The sequence below is a fragment of the Fukomys damarensis genome, unplaced genomic scaffold (genome assembly GCF_012274545.1).
Source record: "Fukomys damarensis isolate Sample0158 unplaced genomic scaffold, DMR_v1.0_HiC HiC_scaffold_37, whole genome shotgun sequence".
NCBI classification, from domain to species: domain Eukaryota; kingdom Metazoa; phylum Chordata; class Mammalia; order Rodentia; family Bathyergidae; genus Fukomys; species Fukomys damarensis.
Window position 1 is genome coordinate 1,255,621 of NW_022900949.1, and position 16,996 is coordinate 1,272,616.

At 38.3% G+C, this 16,996-nt stretch overlaps 1 protein-coding gene across 1 annotated transcript in view; it reads left to right on the forward strand.

Annotated features, from left to right (window-relative positions):
• LOC104876333 (zinc finger protein 664-like) overlaps positions 1-5,480 on the forward strand; it is a 16,130-nt gene extending 10,650 nt beyond the window's left edge. The window contains exons 2-4 of the mRNA XM_010644303.3: positions 3,020-3,146; positions 3,473-3,533; positions 4,128-5,480. Coding sequence (XP_010642605.2) covers positions 3,020-3,146; positions 3,473-3,533; positions 4,128-5,406 — 1,467 coding nt within the window. The 3' untranslated portion in view covers positions 5,407-5,480. The remainder of the gene's footprint in view (positions 1-3,019; positions 3,147-3,472; positions 3,534-4,127) is intronic.
• Positions 5,481-16,996: the final 11,516 nt, after the last annotated feature.

Here is a 16,996-nt window from a genome sequence, read left to right on the forward strand (position 1 = left end):
GCTGCTATCGATGCATAACATACTATTATTAGTCTATACACACACACACACACACACATATATAAATTGAATTTTGGGAAACTTTAACGGTGCTGCCAACTTTGGAAAAAGTCATCCCATTTTACTGTGTTGACTTGGCATTGTACAGAAATGGACAACCATTTTGGTCTAGAAATGTTAATTTATTTATTTTTTCCATGTGTGCAGGGGTAACACATCATACTAAATATGTAAGGTCATATCTACGTGGGTTTGATTACAGAAACTAATAAAGTATTCTAAAAATAATGAAAAAAAGGAATAAGATAAGACTATAAGAGCAAGAAGCAATTTAAATATGTTCAGGGACCATTTTCATCTCCAGAATTAAGGATTATTTTGATGTTACATCATTGCCTTTTCTCTTTTACTTTTTTTTAGTTTTTTTTTGACAAACTATAATAGTACACAGGATCCTAATGAGATAATTAGTAATGCGAAATAGGAAGTAAAGGGCTAAAGGTGTAGGGAAAGTAGGAAGGGTGGTGGAAAGATAATAAGGGAGAGGAAAAAATATGAGAAACTGAAAAAATGGAAATAAAGTGTTTGTAAATGGGGAGGGGAGGAGGGGGTGAAGGGAGGGCAGGGACAAGGGAAAAAATGAGAATCAAGACCTATTATGTAAAGGTACAGAATCCCAATGATGAATGTAATTGTATTGAATACCTAGATTGTACCAATAACCTCAATAAAAAGAAAAGAAAAGAAAAAGAAGTAGATGCTTAGGTAGATTTAAAGCTTTCTTTTCTTCTAAATACCCATTACTTGTTTTAAATTCTGCTAAATCACTGTGTGTTCTGTATCCCAGGTATTTTGAAAGATGTACATTTATTTTCAATTATTTTGAAGTACTTCATTTTATCCTCAATCTTCTCTCTGACGCATATGTAATTTAGAAGTTTTTGATTTTTATCTCCTAGTTTTGTGGAAGCTTTTCAGCTCCTAAATTCCACTCAAATTCTAATAGGGCCTGAGCATACTTTGTATGATTTTTATTCCTTTACATTTGTTAAGGTGTATATCAAACTCAGAATCTGATTTGTGTTGGTCAATATTCCATGTGATCTTAAGAATATGTACTACACTGTTGCTGGATGGAGTATTCTCCAATATTAGATGACTTCAGTTGGTGGAAGATTTTTTTTTTTTGGTTTTTTGAGACAGGGTCTCACTATGTAGTTGAGACTGACCTGGAACTCACTATGTAGCCCAGGCTGGTCTTCAACTCACAGCGATCCTCCTAGCCTCCCGAGTGCTGGGATTACAGGTGTGGTGTGCCACCACGCCCGGCTTGGTGGAGGATTTTGTTGTTTTCTTGCCTTTATTTGTCAGTTTCTGATGCAAGAGTGTAATTTCTATACATAGTTTTAGATTTATAATTTTTCTTTTAGTTTTATATTTTTTCATGCAGTTTAAAGCTATATTTAATAGAATGAACATTAAGGATTATTGTGTGTTCATGAGAACTGGCTATTTCATCATTAGTTTATCCTTGTCTGTACAATTTTCCATGAGCTCCCGAAATTGTGATTAGTCTGAAATTGGTATAGTCTAGTTCTGAACCTGGAGGATGCCAAGAGGGCTGTCCTCTGCCAGGTGGGCCAGTGAATGCCTCACTCAAGCTTTATGGCTGGGCCTTCTCTCTGTCATCCTCTTATACAACATGTACAGTGGTGGCAGTTGTGAGAGTTTGAGTTCTAGGGTTTGGAGGAGGTCAAGACTTAGTACCTTTTTTTTAAAGCAGAGGAGTCACTTTTAGATCAAATCTTTAAGTAGATTTAAAGCTTTTAGTCACCAAGGATGTCTCATACATTTAGGTCTACAGTCTGTGGTTTTATTGGACTTGTTTGAACTTACTTTATACCCACAGTATTAAGTTTTTTGCCCACATCAGGAAGTTGATATCGAAGTTGTGAAACGCTTCTTTGGATTGCCTTTCTGACTCCCTCTAGTGTTCAAAGTTCCTGTCTTGTACTTTATTGATTTCATAGATCTTTCTCTCTCTTTCCTTAAAATATAGCTTCTTCATTTTCCCCCGAGTCTTAGGTAAAGTGATTGTTGATATAGTTGGGCAACTATATCCCATACTGGAACTGTTTAGTCATTTTTGTGTGGTCTGCACTATGAGAACTTGGCAGGGTTTATGCAGGTAAAACTATCACATATATGAGATCCTCAAAAGCTGGCCTCCATAGTGTTTATCTCTTAAAGTACCCCACACTTAGCCATCAGAAATTCATCAGGGACCCTGGAGGTTTTCCTTCCCTGTACTGTTTGAAGTTATTCTTTAGGTCTGCTCATTTCTTTGTTCTGAATTTTCTAATGTATATACAATATATAATTTCTCATTTAGTGATCAGTTCAGTGCATGACCTAGTTTCAGGAAGAGAACTTGGTCGTTAAATAAGGAGTGTGTATAGAGCACATATATAGATAATGAACCTTTTAGAGCTTTCAATGATACAAGTAGCCCACTGTGGCACATATGCCATAGGTTCACCAACACTGCTGTTGGGATTTTGAGGATTTTTTTTTCACTCGTGGAGAAAAATACTTCTATCAGTTTGGATCTTTCTCAAGATGCAAGTGCACAGTGTATTTTTGAGGAGTATAACTGGGCTGGAAGTTGTACTCAGATTCAGGAATTTGAACTCTTGAAGGCAAATTGAGCTTTTGTTCACTAAATTAGTGAGGTGTATCCCATTTCCACCCTTGGATGCAAATAGAGGCAATAGAATGAGTGGATAAATTTGTGAAAGGATGAAGATTCTCAGGAGGTAGTAGGGCTTGGGAGGTGTTAGAAAGCAATTCAGAATATCCTAGCAGCACATGTGAATGTGAGTTGAGACAGAAAGAAAATACCAATCAAATCTTAAAGTAAAAGTTTGGAGTACACAGTATTATGTGAACTCATTATAAATTGATTAAAGATACCCTGATGATGTCAGTCTCATCCTTTTGAAAATCTGGGATATTTTAGGGGTCAGTGACCTTTGAGGATGTGGCTGTGAACTTCACCCAGGAGGAGTGGGATTTTCTGGATCTTTCCCAGAAGAATCTCTACAAAGCTGTCATGCAGGAAACCTTCAGGAACCTGGCCTTTGTAGGTAAGGGGGATATCATTCCTCGAATCAGGCACTTTACGAACAAATATTCTTTGTTCATCAATGCTTTTGAGAGATTTTTCAGTATTAAAAATATTTTGGCAAATAAAATGGAGCAAGTCCATACTGCAGTGTTAATTTAGAATGTTATAGTACTTTATTTTTTGAGACAGGTTCTCAGTATGTAGCCAAGGTTGGCCTGGAACTTGTGGCAGTCCTCCTGCCTTAGCCTCCCAAGTGCTAAGATTATAGGCATTTACCACTATATCTGGTGTTTTGCAATAATTGATGATGCAATTAATAATGATTTTTCTGGATCTATATTTTAGGATACAAATGGGGAGAGCAAGCAAATGAAGATGTGTACAAAAGTCCTGGAAAATTTTTACGGTAACTTCTACCTACAAGAGAAAGCACTGCCCCTAATAAAATTTGGCATGGTATCAAATATTTGAAGAAAACAATACAAACCTCTCTTGAAAAGAAGTGAGAAAATGATCTAAATTAAATATAAGTTGAGCATCCTTGTTCTACAACTTTAAAATCTTAATTGCTCTAATATGGTAAATTTCTTGGGCACTAACTGATTCAGTTAATAGAGTTATGTGAAATAATTCATATTTAAACTTTGGTCACATCTCTAAGATTTCTCATTATGTATATGCAGATATTTCAGAATCCAAAACCCAAAACGTGTTTGCAGGAATGTTGGGTAAAGAATACTTACTCTCTATTTAAGTGTGACCTAGACAATCATTGTTGGCAAAATAATTAGCTTGCAGTCTTCTAAACCTTGTGTGCATATCACTCCTTTGAAATCAGCTGTGTCCAGGCATGGTGATAAGCATTCAGTATTGGCCTGCTCTTACAAATTATTCAGATTGTAAAGCTTGTACTTTTTGTCCCAGTGTTAAAATATAACTCTAATAATTACTAATAATTATAAAATCATTAATTCATGATCAGTATGCTTCTTTGTTACAGAAATCAGATTGTGAAGAGTGAATATAAAGAGGAAGGTAGTCAGTGTGGAAAAATCTTCAGATCCCTGAATCTTCAGTATCCGGATCAGACTAAGAAAACTGGACTATATCCATGTGGCAGCCATGTGTATATGGAAGTCCTCATTGGCCATTTATCCCAAAATGTGCCCCTCAGACCTCACAATGGATACAAACCATATGAGAAGCAAGAACATGTAGAGAGGCCTTGTGAATACAAGCAACATGAAGCACCCTTCCCCCCTACCCAGTCCTTTCAGAATTTTGAAAAGACATACATTGGAGAGAAACTACATGAATGTAAGCAACGTGAGAAAGCCTTCAGGTATTGCAGTTACCTAAAAAAACATGAAAAAATTCACACTGGAGACAAACCCTCTGGTGTAAGCACTATGTGTAAGCAGTGTGGGAAAGCCCTCAGTCACTTCCATGCTCTTTGTGTACATGAAAGAACTCACACTGGTGAGAAGCCCTACCTGTGCCAGGAATGTGGAAAAACATTTGCATGTTGTACATCCCTTCGACTGCACAGAAGAATTCATACTGGAGAGAAACCTTATGAATGTAAAATATGTGGGAAGGCCTTCAGGTCCTCAGGTGCTCTTCATGTACATGAAAGAACTCACACTGGTGAGAAGCCCTACATATGCCAGGAATGTGGAAAAACATTTGCATGTTGTACTTCCCTTCAACTGCACAGAAGAATTCATACTGGAGAGAAACCTTATGAATGTAAAATATGTGGGAAGGCCTTCAGGTCCTCAGGTGCTCTTCATGTACATGAAAGAACTCACACTGGTGAGAAGCCCTACATATGCCAGGAATGTGGAAAAACATTTGCATGTTGTACTTCCCTTCAACTGCACAGAAGAATTCATACTGGAGAGAAACCTTATGAATGTAAAATATGTGGGAAGGCCTTCAGGTCCTCAAGTGCTCTTCATGTACATGAAAGAACTCACACTGGTGAGAAGCCCTACATATGCCAGGAATGTGGAAAAACATTTGCATGTTGTACTTCCCTTCAACTGCACAGAAGAATTCATACTGGAGAGAAACCTTATGAATGTAAAATATGTGGGAAGGCCTTCAGGTCCTCAAGTGCTCTTCATGTACATGAAAGAACTCACACTGGTGAGAAGCCCTACATGTGCCAGGAATGTGGAAAAAAATTTGTATGTTTTACTTCTCTTCGACTGCACAGAAGAATTCATACTGGAGAGAAATCATATGAATGTAAAAGCCTTCAGAAGCACCAGTAGCTTGCAGAAACAAAAGAACTCATGGTAGAGAGCAACCTTCTGAATGTAATCAATGTGGGAAAGCCTTCAGATGTCCCATGTACCTTAAAGTACATGAGAAAATTCATATTGGAGAGAAACCTTATGTATGTTCCTACTGTGGGAAAACCTTTACTTCAGTTCCTTTATATTGCACAAACGAATTCACACCGTAGACAGTCCTTATAAATACAAGCAATGTGAGAAAGCCTTCAGATGTTCCAGACATCTTAACAGACATGACTGGCTCACTAGAGAGGAACCCTATGTATTTAAATAAAGAGGCAAAGCCTTCATTCCTAAACCCTTCAAATGCATGAAAGAGTCCACACTTAGGAGAAGGCGCATAAAGCTAAGCAAGGTGTGAGAACTATTCGTATGTTCTAGTTCCCTTCAAGTACATATAGGAGGGACCTTTATAAGCAGTGTCCTAGTTGTAACAGAGGCAGGAAAAGAGCAGCGGCCTTAGATAGCAGCTGGTGCGAATAGGGGGACTGTTTATTCATTTGCATGTGAGACACAAAGGGGCTGGGTCTAGAAAGGTAGTTCAGCAGGGAGTAAGGTGAGAACAAAACTTTAAATAAGAGGCAGGAAAATTTGCTCTGAGGAATTTGGAGGTGGACAGAGTAAGGTCACATCTTGGGAAAGATGGTGGTTGTAAATGTCATCAGGCTTCCTGGAACTGAAGTTGCTGGAACAGGATTTACTGTCTTCATTCAAATTTGCCACTGAGGCTTGATTATGCCCAGGATGCTCTTGGAGCTGTACTCTGGCCAAGAGTTGCCTTACCCTCTGGGTGTGATAGTGGTGTTCAATTTTTCTAGTACTCTTCCAGTAATTTAAAAGATTCATACTGGGCACAAACGCCACATGTGTGAGCAATGTGGAAAAGCCTTCATTTGATCCTCTAAGCATTGAAGACAAATTCATTTTTGTATGTAAGCAATAAGGAAAATTCTTCACATGTTCTAGTTTCCTTTAAAGAAATGAAAAAAGTTGGGTGAGAATATGTTAGGTATGCAAAGCAAAGCCTTAACTCCTCTTTGAATACATTCCACTTGTGCTCAATACATGAAAAACACTAAAAATAGAATGGCAAAGACTTCCTTATATCATCTGTCTAAAATGCATAATGCATTGTAGAGAGGATTGGCATCATTTTAGGGTATGGGAAATGTATCATCTTGGTTTTATTTACAGATTTAAATGCATAGAGTATGTAGAAGATTCCCTTAAGTATAATACTTGTTCAAAAGACTTCAGTTGGCCCATGTGGAAGAATTAACTCTGGATAAAATCCTCTGTAAAAAATATAAGTTGGCAGTTACAACAAAGACTTTGAAAGACTATTGAAAATTCTTTGTCCTATGAAATCCTATGATTATAAATAATACAGTATGAAGAGACTGATGAAAACTTAGATAAATTGAACCAGAAGATAACCCATCGGAAGGAAATGTAAAAGACAAAACGTTGTCTTTGTCAGTGGCTTATTGTTAAAAGTTCTTCTCTGGACCATGGGTGTTTCACTCTTGAAAACAAACATAGTATATCTTCCCAAGTGTGTGTATTTTTCCCCTTGACTGAGGATTGAACCGAAGGTGCTTCTGTCACTCAGTATATATTTCTATTAATATATGTTGATCTGTGTATTTGTGTATCATTGTTTATGTAAAGGTATGTATACTTTTTTGGGGGGTGCTTACTGTGGATTGAACTTGAGTTCTTGTACTTGTGGGTCAGGTGGTGGCACCACTGATCTAAATCCCTGGCCCTGTATATATACTTTTGACACAGGATCTAGCTAAGTTGACCAAGATGGCCCAATACTTTTTTGCTTTTATATTTATTTTATTCTAATACAGTGCAAGTATATATTAATAAAGAAAATATAAAAGCTGTTCTGTGAAAAAATGTCTTAAAATTATTAGAGAATAACTGGTAAATAAACTATCATAACCTTAATATATTTTGATTTGATAATCTCAGCTCATTTAATAATACTGTGCCTTTTTTCCGTGAAACTTTCAGTATCTTACATGGTATAATTTTGAATAATTTCTGCATAGTTTACAATATCTATTATGGTTTTTTGTCCTTATTTACACTTTTAAGTTTCACCAGAGAGATGATAGGATATTAATATGTGTGTTTGATTTATTTCACTTGAGTATGTTTTCAAGGTGTATGCATTTACCTAGAAATATCTCAACTTCGTCCTTTATGGCTGAGTAGTACTCCATCTTATTAAAAAAAAGACTCAGTCACCAGTTGATGGGAATTTGGGTTTTCCAAGATTTAGCTATTACAAATTGTGTCACTATAAACATGGGTGTGTATATATTGCTGTGGTATGATACTTTTAATTCTATGTGGAAGATTCCCAGAAGGGGACTAGCTGGGTCAAATGGAATCTCTCACTCTATTTTTTTTTTTTGGTGGAATTTCCTTACTGATTTCCACAGCAGTTGGTTTTCCATACTATTTTATACTCCCAATAGTGGACAAGTGTTCCTTTTTCCCCATAGCCCTGCTGCTATTGCTGTTTGACTTCTTGGTTTGTTGTAGCCATTCTTTCTGGAGTGAGATGGAATCTCAGCATTTTAATTTCCACCTCTCAAATGACCAGTGATGTTGAACATTTTTTCTACTTGCTGTTTCTATTTCATCTGAGCACTGTGTATTCAATGCCCATTTAAAAAAACAGTTTTATTGATACATTTTAGGTATGCAATATGACATTCATCATTGGAAATTTGCACCTTTACATAATCCATCTTGGTTCTCATTTTTTCCCCAATCCCCTACCCTCCCTTCAACCCCCCCAACCCAGCAACAAATACTTTGCATTTTTTTCTTTTTCTCATTTCCATTCCCTTTTCTTTCCCCTATCCCTCCTACTTCCCCTTCCCCTTTGCCCCTTTTCTTCCTATTTCACATTATCTGTTACACATTTTAGTCCTTACTTGCACTATCAGTTTCTCACGCCAAAGAAACTTTGGTATTTACACTTGTGTCCTATTTCACTGGAGTATCGCCTCAATGTGTATCCATTTAGCTATAATGTCTAACTTCTCATTCACTACACATACTAAAAAATGCTTGTGTGATTCTTACCAAAGACCACTAGGACCATCCCGTACGATGGAATGAACTATATTTATAAATCTACACACAAAGCAAAACTGACGTCACACAGAATTCTCCATTGAATTTTTGTGCCTTTGGCATTGGTTTTAGGGAGGTTTACTTTTTAGTGTAGTGAGTTGTGTCCTGTTGGATGCACAGAGAGTTGGAGTGCAATCCTATCATTGTTAATTGTACTAGATCTGAATGGAAGGCTACACTAGTGTAGGGAAACAATTCATTTGTCACAGTGCAGACAGGAAATTTGCTCATTTGTATGATTCACAGTGTTTTGGCTTACTAGTTTTAGGACATATTTACAGGATGCCTTTGTGTTGATCCATCCTAATCACCGAGGAACATATCCCATGTTGGATGTGAGTGATAAGTATGACTTACCATTATAATGAGTATTGTGGTGACCTGCTTTTAACTTTCTTATATTGGACATTATTGTCAATAAATACATATGCTGTTCAGCTTAGGATGCTGTTCAGCTTACACTTCCATGAACTCATGGTGAGAGGATATTACTATAAGTTCTAAATACTCTTTTATTATACCTAAACCAATTAAGTCAAACTGAGCCTTCACGTATACTCAGATCACTTACATTAGCTTACCATTGAACAAAATCCTCCAACAGTGCTTATTACATAATAATGAATTTATATGTAATTCATTGTAAGTGCTACACCATATGCTATCAGATACTAATCTTCATGATATGTCAGTCTGATATCACTACTGCCCAGCATCATGAAAATATTAAAATAACATCTGTCACACTGAAACATCTTTGAAATTCAAAGGCTTTTCCTGCTGGATGCATATCATTTTCTTATCATTGTAACATCAAAAAAAAAAATCAAACCATCAAGCCAGGCATGGTGGTGCATGCCTGTAATCCCAGCACTTGGGAGGCTGAGGCAGGAGGTTCACTATGAGTTTGAGACCAGCCTGGGCTACATAGTTCAAGGTCAGTCTCAACTACATAGACCTTGTCTCAGCAACCCCCCCATTCAAATAATCAGAAATTGATCTTTGTCCTTAGCAAAATATCTAATACTTTGAAAATCTCTGTGTATCTATTGAGTGTACTATCTTTAGGTAAACTCAGAGTAGAGGCCTAGGATGAGGTGGAGTAACATGCCCATTGCATTTAAGCTTTTGGTGCTCAGATGATAAGATTCTGATGGTAATTTTGGAATGCCATTATACCAGCATGGTAAACTGGATATGTACAGAATTTAGTTTGAATGATCTTAGTACCATGTGCTCTGAATCTCAAGTTGTGAATCTGAAGTTGAGTTTTGGTAATGCTGGTCCCTATAATATTTTTAGAAGGAAATAGGTTATTAACAACTGATGTTTATAAGGTAAAAGCTGGGAGCCGGGTATGTTGGTGCTCACCTGTAATCCCAGCACTTGGGAGGCTGAGGCAGGAGGATTGCTGTGAGTTCAAGACCAGCTTGGACTATTTAGTGAGTTCCAGGTCAGTCTCAACTATAACTACATAGTGAGACCCTGTCTCAAAAAAAAAAAAAAAAAAAGCTGGGCTGTCTTCACTTTGGAAAGTCATTTTGTGAGTTATGGTGTCTCCTTGTGTGGGGGCCAGTCATGGCCCACTGGCGTTTGACATTTGAAAGATAACTTCTTTCTCTACAATCAAGGCATTGACACAACGTGTGGTCAGGATGTTCCTAATTAACATCTGTTAACATTTGTTCCTTTTCAAGGGCTCTGCTTGTTAAACTTGTTTTTTGACCCTGTGATGGGAGAAACTTGAAGAGATAGTCAAACATCTGATGGTATCTGTAGGAGTCAGGTGCTTCCTGTTGATGTGCCTTTAAAAGGAGCTGTTTCTGTGAAATAAATCAGACTTCTCTTGGTCTCCACCCAGTCTTGAGTGTTCTTTACTTTCTTAATCCTCACTCCCCAACTCAGGCGTGTTGGTGATGTGACAGCAGGACTGACACATCTTGCCCATTTCTGTATTCATATCCAATGAGACTTAGTATCTATGAGATGTGATGATCTAAGACTGAGATAACCCTGGGATTTAAGACAGTTCGATGTGCAACACTCTATCTGGTACCAGAATGACACAGCCATCTATAAAATCCTTAAGTAATTTAAGCAAAAACTTCAGACGTGTGTGCCAAATTAACTAGAAGTCTCCGGTCCCGTGGTGTTATGATTAGGATATAAAATACCCTTTGAAGTCTATATTCAAAGGTGAGGCTTTTGGAGGGTGATTGGTGGATTGATCCACTGAGAAGTTCATAAACACAACGTTAGGAAGTTGTGCCTTGTTGGAAGTGGTGTCACTTTTTGTCGCGAGCCGCGACGTCGGGGTCCTGCCAGCAGGCCCCAAACCTGAGGATTCACTGAGTAAGCACACTGAGTCATGCTCAGGTTCAAACAGGATTCTTCTTTATTGCAAGATGGCTCTCATATTTATATCAGGCAATAGTATGAAAGTAAAAACAATTTCAAGGATGAAAAACAATCTCAAGGATGACCATACAAGGCCACAATTATGGCTCCACAGAGTACACATGATGTACAAGAAACAGGTGTTTTTTCTGGAAAGTGAAACTCAGCTCTACAAAATGGCTATTGTAAATAATGCCATAAAATGGCGGCCAATCACGGCCAATCAGAACTTACAACATAGCAACTCCTTCGCTCAGGGAACTGCAATGCAAGCAGCCAGCTGTCTTGCAGGCAGTCTCCCACACTTTTGATGTAAGGCTGTGCCCTGCACCCTTGCTTCTTCCTGCTGCAACAGGATGAGCAACTTTCCTAGGTCATGCCCTTTTCCATGCCACTTCTGCTGACTGTAGACTAAAAGGTGATTTAAACCTCTTAAATTTTGTGTGTGTGTGTCAAGGATAATGTGGCAGTGATGATAAATCTGAAATACATGTAACCCTCAAGTGGGAATTAGAGATAACAAGTGTTTACTGTGAAACTGAGCACATCCATTATGGTTACTCCTTGAAACACCAGGGAAAGTATGGATGGTTCAAGATTAGCTATGACAGTGCTGATTGAGATGAGTTGCTCTTTGAATGGACCACAATGCCCAAGCAAGACTATGGGTAAATTGCTGCAAAGATTTCCAGAGGTTTTCAAACACCACAATTACAATTTACTCTTGACAACCATGGTAAGATGCATATAGGGTGTCCACAGGAAGGAAAGCTGTCAATTTGTCAAAAAATCAGATGGCAGAGATTAAATAGGGACCTCTGCCATAGGCATCTGTTGATGAGAAACATACACTCTCTAAGCAGGTTCAGAGTTCATGTACAAAACTGCCTCAGATCTGAGGAAACCATACTTTGTTTGCTGGTGAGAGTCCATTATGTTGCTTATTCCAGTATAGTTTCTTGCAGCAGCCCCTCAGGCATATTTTGTTGAAAAAAGAAATGTATTCAGGTATTCTTTCATATAAGGTAGGTTAGTTGAAGTTTAATTGAAAGGATGTGTACAGATAGTCCCATCCCAACCAATTCTCTAATGCATCTCCCCATTACTCATCATGGTATCCCTAAAAATACTCAAATTAGCTTTTATTATATGATTTACTAAGGTAATTTTATGTCCCATGGCTCTCAAACACCCCCCTTTAAGCTACTTTATGCCTGAAATCTTGTATTGCTCTTGGAACCATCTGATTTTTTGAGGACCTAATAGGCTTATGTTCTACTTTGGTAAGCCAGACAAACAAGAGCAAGTAAATCTTTAATTCAGCAAAAGAAAATAACAACTATAGAAGATATGAAATTACAAACAAGGCATCAACAATAAAGCAACAAAATCAAGCATTAGTTCTTTGAAAATATAAGAATTGATAAATGTTAGATATTCAAACTACACACAAATTATTAACAATGGTAATAAAAGAGATGCCAATCCCGTGGACATTATATAGACCACTCAGGAATACTATGAACAATTCTATGTCTTTAAATTTAATAATGTGGTTGAAATAACCCTACCCGCATTAGCTTGCACTAGGTGTGTTTCTTGTATACAACATACTGTTGGATTTTGCTTCTTAATCCATTCTGCCAGTCCATTTCTCTTGATTGGGGAATTGAGGCCAATGACATTGATAGTTATGACTGATATGTACTGACTTATTATTGTCATGTTATTGTCCTTTTGTTGACTCTTTACTTTTCCCCCCTCTCCTTTTAGTTTCTTGCCTTGCCTATTTGATTTGCTCTGTTGAGCCTTATGGTGTTGTGACCTTCATTGTCTTTTTCTAGGGTATTGTTTAGAATTCCTTGTAGTGCTGGTTTGGTGTTCATGAAGTTTCTCAGGTATTCTTTGTCATGGAAGTATCTTATTTCCCCATCCACTTTGTTGTTGTTGCTTTTGTTTTGTTTTGTTTGGTACTGGGGATTGAACTCAGGTCCTTGCGCTTGCAAGGCAGGCCACTGAACCACTGAGCTAAATCCCCAGCCCTCCTCATCCATTTTGAAACAGAGTTTTGCAGGATACATCAGTCTAGTTTGGAGGTTGTTTTCTTTTAGGACTTGAAATACCTCACTCCAGGCTCTTCTTGACCTGAGGGGTTGTGTTGAAAAGTCTGCTGTGATTCTGATGGGCTTTCCTTTGCATGTGATTTGTTTATTTTCTCTTACTGTTTGTAGTATTTTGTTCTTCTGTTGGGTTTCTGGGAGCTTGATTATTGTATGTCTAGGTGTAGATTATTTTGATTATGGCTAGTTGGGGTCCTATATGCCTCACTTATCTGTATGTCTAATTCTTCCTTTCTGTTTGGGAAGTTTTCTGTCATTAATTCCATGAACAGCTTTTTTAAGTCATTTGTATTTTCTCCTGCTACTTCATGGATTCCTCTCAGTCTTATGTTATTCTTCTTTGCATCATCTAGGAGTTGCTGGATCGATTTCTCATGATCCCCTACTGTTTTTAAGAGACCTGTCTTCTATATCTGCAATCCTATCTTCTATATCTGAGATTCTATCTTCACATTCTTTTATTCTGTTGTGTACACTTTCAGTAGAGTTTTTAATCTGGATATCTGTTTGAATCTGTTTTATGGATTCCATTTCTTTCCTATGTTGCGCGTTTATTTTTTCCATTTCTTTCTTATGCTGGGCCTTCATGGCTTCTATCATGGTCCTGAGTTCATCTATTTTTTTGTCAGTTTCTGCTCTACAGTCTTGAATCACGACTTCCATTTTGCTCACTATCTCTATGGTTATCTGGGAAATTATTTCTGTTTTGAACTTTTCTAGAGCCTGATTGATCTGTTTTGTTAGTTCCTGTGCTTTGAGTTCAGGGTGTCCTGGTGGTTCACTATCAGCCTTTTCATCCTCATTTGCCCTACTGTTTGCCATTGGTGAACTGGAGGTCTGTCTTTGTGTCTTGCTTAAGTGTTTTCTCATTTTTATTTTTGTTGTTGGGTTGTCCTTAGTTTAATTTGTGGGTTATTACTTAAATCTTCCTGATATAGTTGCGCTTTAGCTTTTGAGTCTCTAATGACTCATAGACATTCTCACTTGCATAATGTTGGAGAAAACAACTCATTAAATGAATCACAATCCTTCATCCCAATTGATACAATCAGCAACACAATAGGACCACTTGTAGTCATTAATCTATCACCTTTAAACCATATGAATTAAATTAAAATCATAAATCTTCCTGATATAGTTGCGCTTTAGCTTTTGAGTCTCTAATGACTCATAGACATTCTCACTTGCATAATGTTGGAGAAAACAACTCATTAAATGAATCACAATCCTTCATCCCAATTGATACAATCAGCAACACAATAGGACCACTTGTAGTCATTAATCTATCACCTTTAAACCATATGAATTAAATTAAAATCAAGAAGCAGCCCAAAATATGTTTGCAGTGAATACACTTTTCAGTATAACATCTTCACCATTTAGGATGGGGGCTTAGACAGAGGTAGGATGAAAGGAGTAGGTAAGTGAAAGAATTGGAGAAGGTTTTAAGGAAGCCAGAGGACATAGAATGATCATACAATCTTTACAAAACTATTAACTTCAAAAGGGATAGACAGTGCAAAAATAAGGACAAGAATATATCCCCTTAACAGTAATAGGGGCTCACTTCTTGAAACTACTAAAGAAAAAATGATAAAAGAAGAAGTCTGAGATAGGGCAGGAGCAGGAACAGAAAGGGAGATGAGGGATAATACGGTGGAGCAAAAGACTCAGTTGGAGAAAGAGGACAGAAAAAACAAAGAATTTGCAGAGTGGAATGAAGAAAAGAAAGAAAAATGAATTTGAAGGGCCTCTTTCAGAGTATATCTGTGCTGTCATAATATACCACGTGCACAGCCATGATCAGAACCAAGTCCCCTGATCTCAGCTAGCTGATGGCAGATTGCCCCGACTCAGACTGACCTCAGGCCGAAAGGCCCAGATTGAGTTCCATGATCTCCTGCAGGGTTGAACTCCACACAGTTCTACTACAGGTTTCCCTGCCCTTTCTTTAAAGATGTTCAAAGTTGGGAGCTCAGAAAGATAGCCTTTATGACCACCTATGCCTTTCAAGAATGGTCCAAGGACTGGCCCAATCAGGAGGTCTGAGAGTGGGGGTGGGTGTTTCAGAGGCGCCTGTGTGGCTATCTTACTTGCTGGGGATGGTGGTGGTGCAGGCAGGGGAGAGTGCAGCTACCTGGCCCCGCTGAATGGGCCCAAGCAGTCCGGAGGGAGAGCAGATCTCAGACGGGCCTTCCCAAATCTCACCTTCCTTGCTGGAGCTGGTGGCATGCAGGCAGGGGAGGGCACCAAATACTGATCAACTTTAAATAAAACTGCCAAAGTGCTCTCTGACACAGGTGTTGTATTTTCTCTTCTTTCAGGAATGTTCCAATTAATGCACATCAGCAAGAGTTGGAGTTGTCATTTGTTAGCAATTCAAGTGGGTTAATGGAAGTTTCTCTGTGTTTAATGATGTTGTGTGTATTTATTGTCCATTTGTTTATCATATCTTATAAAATGTTTGATTGTAGAATTAATTTTATTTCTACTCTTTATTAGAATCCAATATATATGGTGTATACATATTTTTTCCTCATATATGCATATTGATGGTATTTTCTCAACTTCAGACAACCTTATATTTTATGCAGTCTGTTTTAGTTTATTTTTAACAGCAATGGGGACTTATCACTAAAGTTACAAAGCACACACAACATCTCTACACTACTGTCTTTTCAGTTGATTCGAATCACTTGTATATGGCAAACTCAGGCATAAAGGATGAGCATATGAGACAGTCTGGGAAACGAAAGAGGGAAAGTTCCGTGACTTGTACAGTGTGTGTGTGTGTGTGTGTGTGTGTGTGTGATAATTTATATGTGTCGAGATATACCTGCTTTCACTGCACCAAATTCAGTTTGGTTTTTCTGTTACTTGTAACCAAAATAAATACAAACTATGCCTAAATGAATTCAGTCGGGGCTTCCAGGGTCCATGAGCCCCTGGTAACCCCATGTACTGTGATCCCTAGCTAGCTTGTCAGCCTGTGAGCTTGGAAAGTGCCCTTTTTCTCCAGAGGCCTCCTTCCTGGCTGTGCCAACAGTTCAAGCTCAGGTGTGTCACTGATCACTTTGACAAGTGAGGACAGCAAAGAAAACAGCTCCATGTTAGATGGAGGCAATGGGGGGTGGATCCCCGCATTCCACTGGACTGAACGCCCACACTTTCAGACCCAGTCTGTTCTGAAAAGCACACATGACTGGACTGGCTTTTCACTGCATAGGACAGGACCACCATGTACTACTGGGGATGGCTGAGAAACCTGCACCATCTCCAGGATGGTCTCTTGTAGACCTGTCTACAACAGTCACTGTGGCACAGTGGCCCTAGAAACCCTGAAGTGCAAGTCTTCTGTGGCTTTTGATTCCTCTTGTAGCTTTATTTTAAATAATTAACCCCCACCCCAAACAACTTCCATTTATTTCATCTTAAATATGGTGGGTGCTACAAGCAGGAGTCACTTTCAGAGTAAAACGTCACAGTGTATTAGCAACTTACATTAAACCATGGGATTTTCTTGAGGGTAACACTGAGAGCGCAGTCCATTGATTTTCTCTATGCTTACTTTGTGTTTCCAAAGGAAGATGTGTGTGTGTGTGTGTGTGTGTGTGTGTGTGTGTGTGTGTTCATTCATCCATCTGTCTGTCTGTCTGTGTCTGTCTCTGAATGACTCTGTTTCTGCGTATGCCCCACCAGGGAGGTAAATATAGCAACCTATTTCCTTCTTTTCTTTGTGCTGTCTTCACTTTCTGCCATTTCTCTGTATTTTCTAGCTTTCTTGTTGGCTCTTTCTTTGTCCCCTGAACTTCAATTGCTTCTTCCTTTCCTAAGTTGTTTCTTCCAAGTGTTAAGAATCCCGGTCCTGAAAAGGATGTGACATGCTG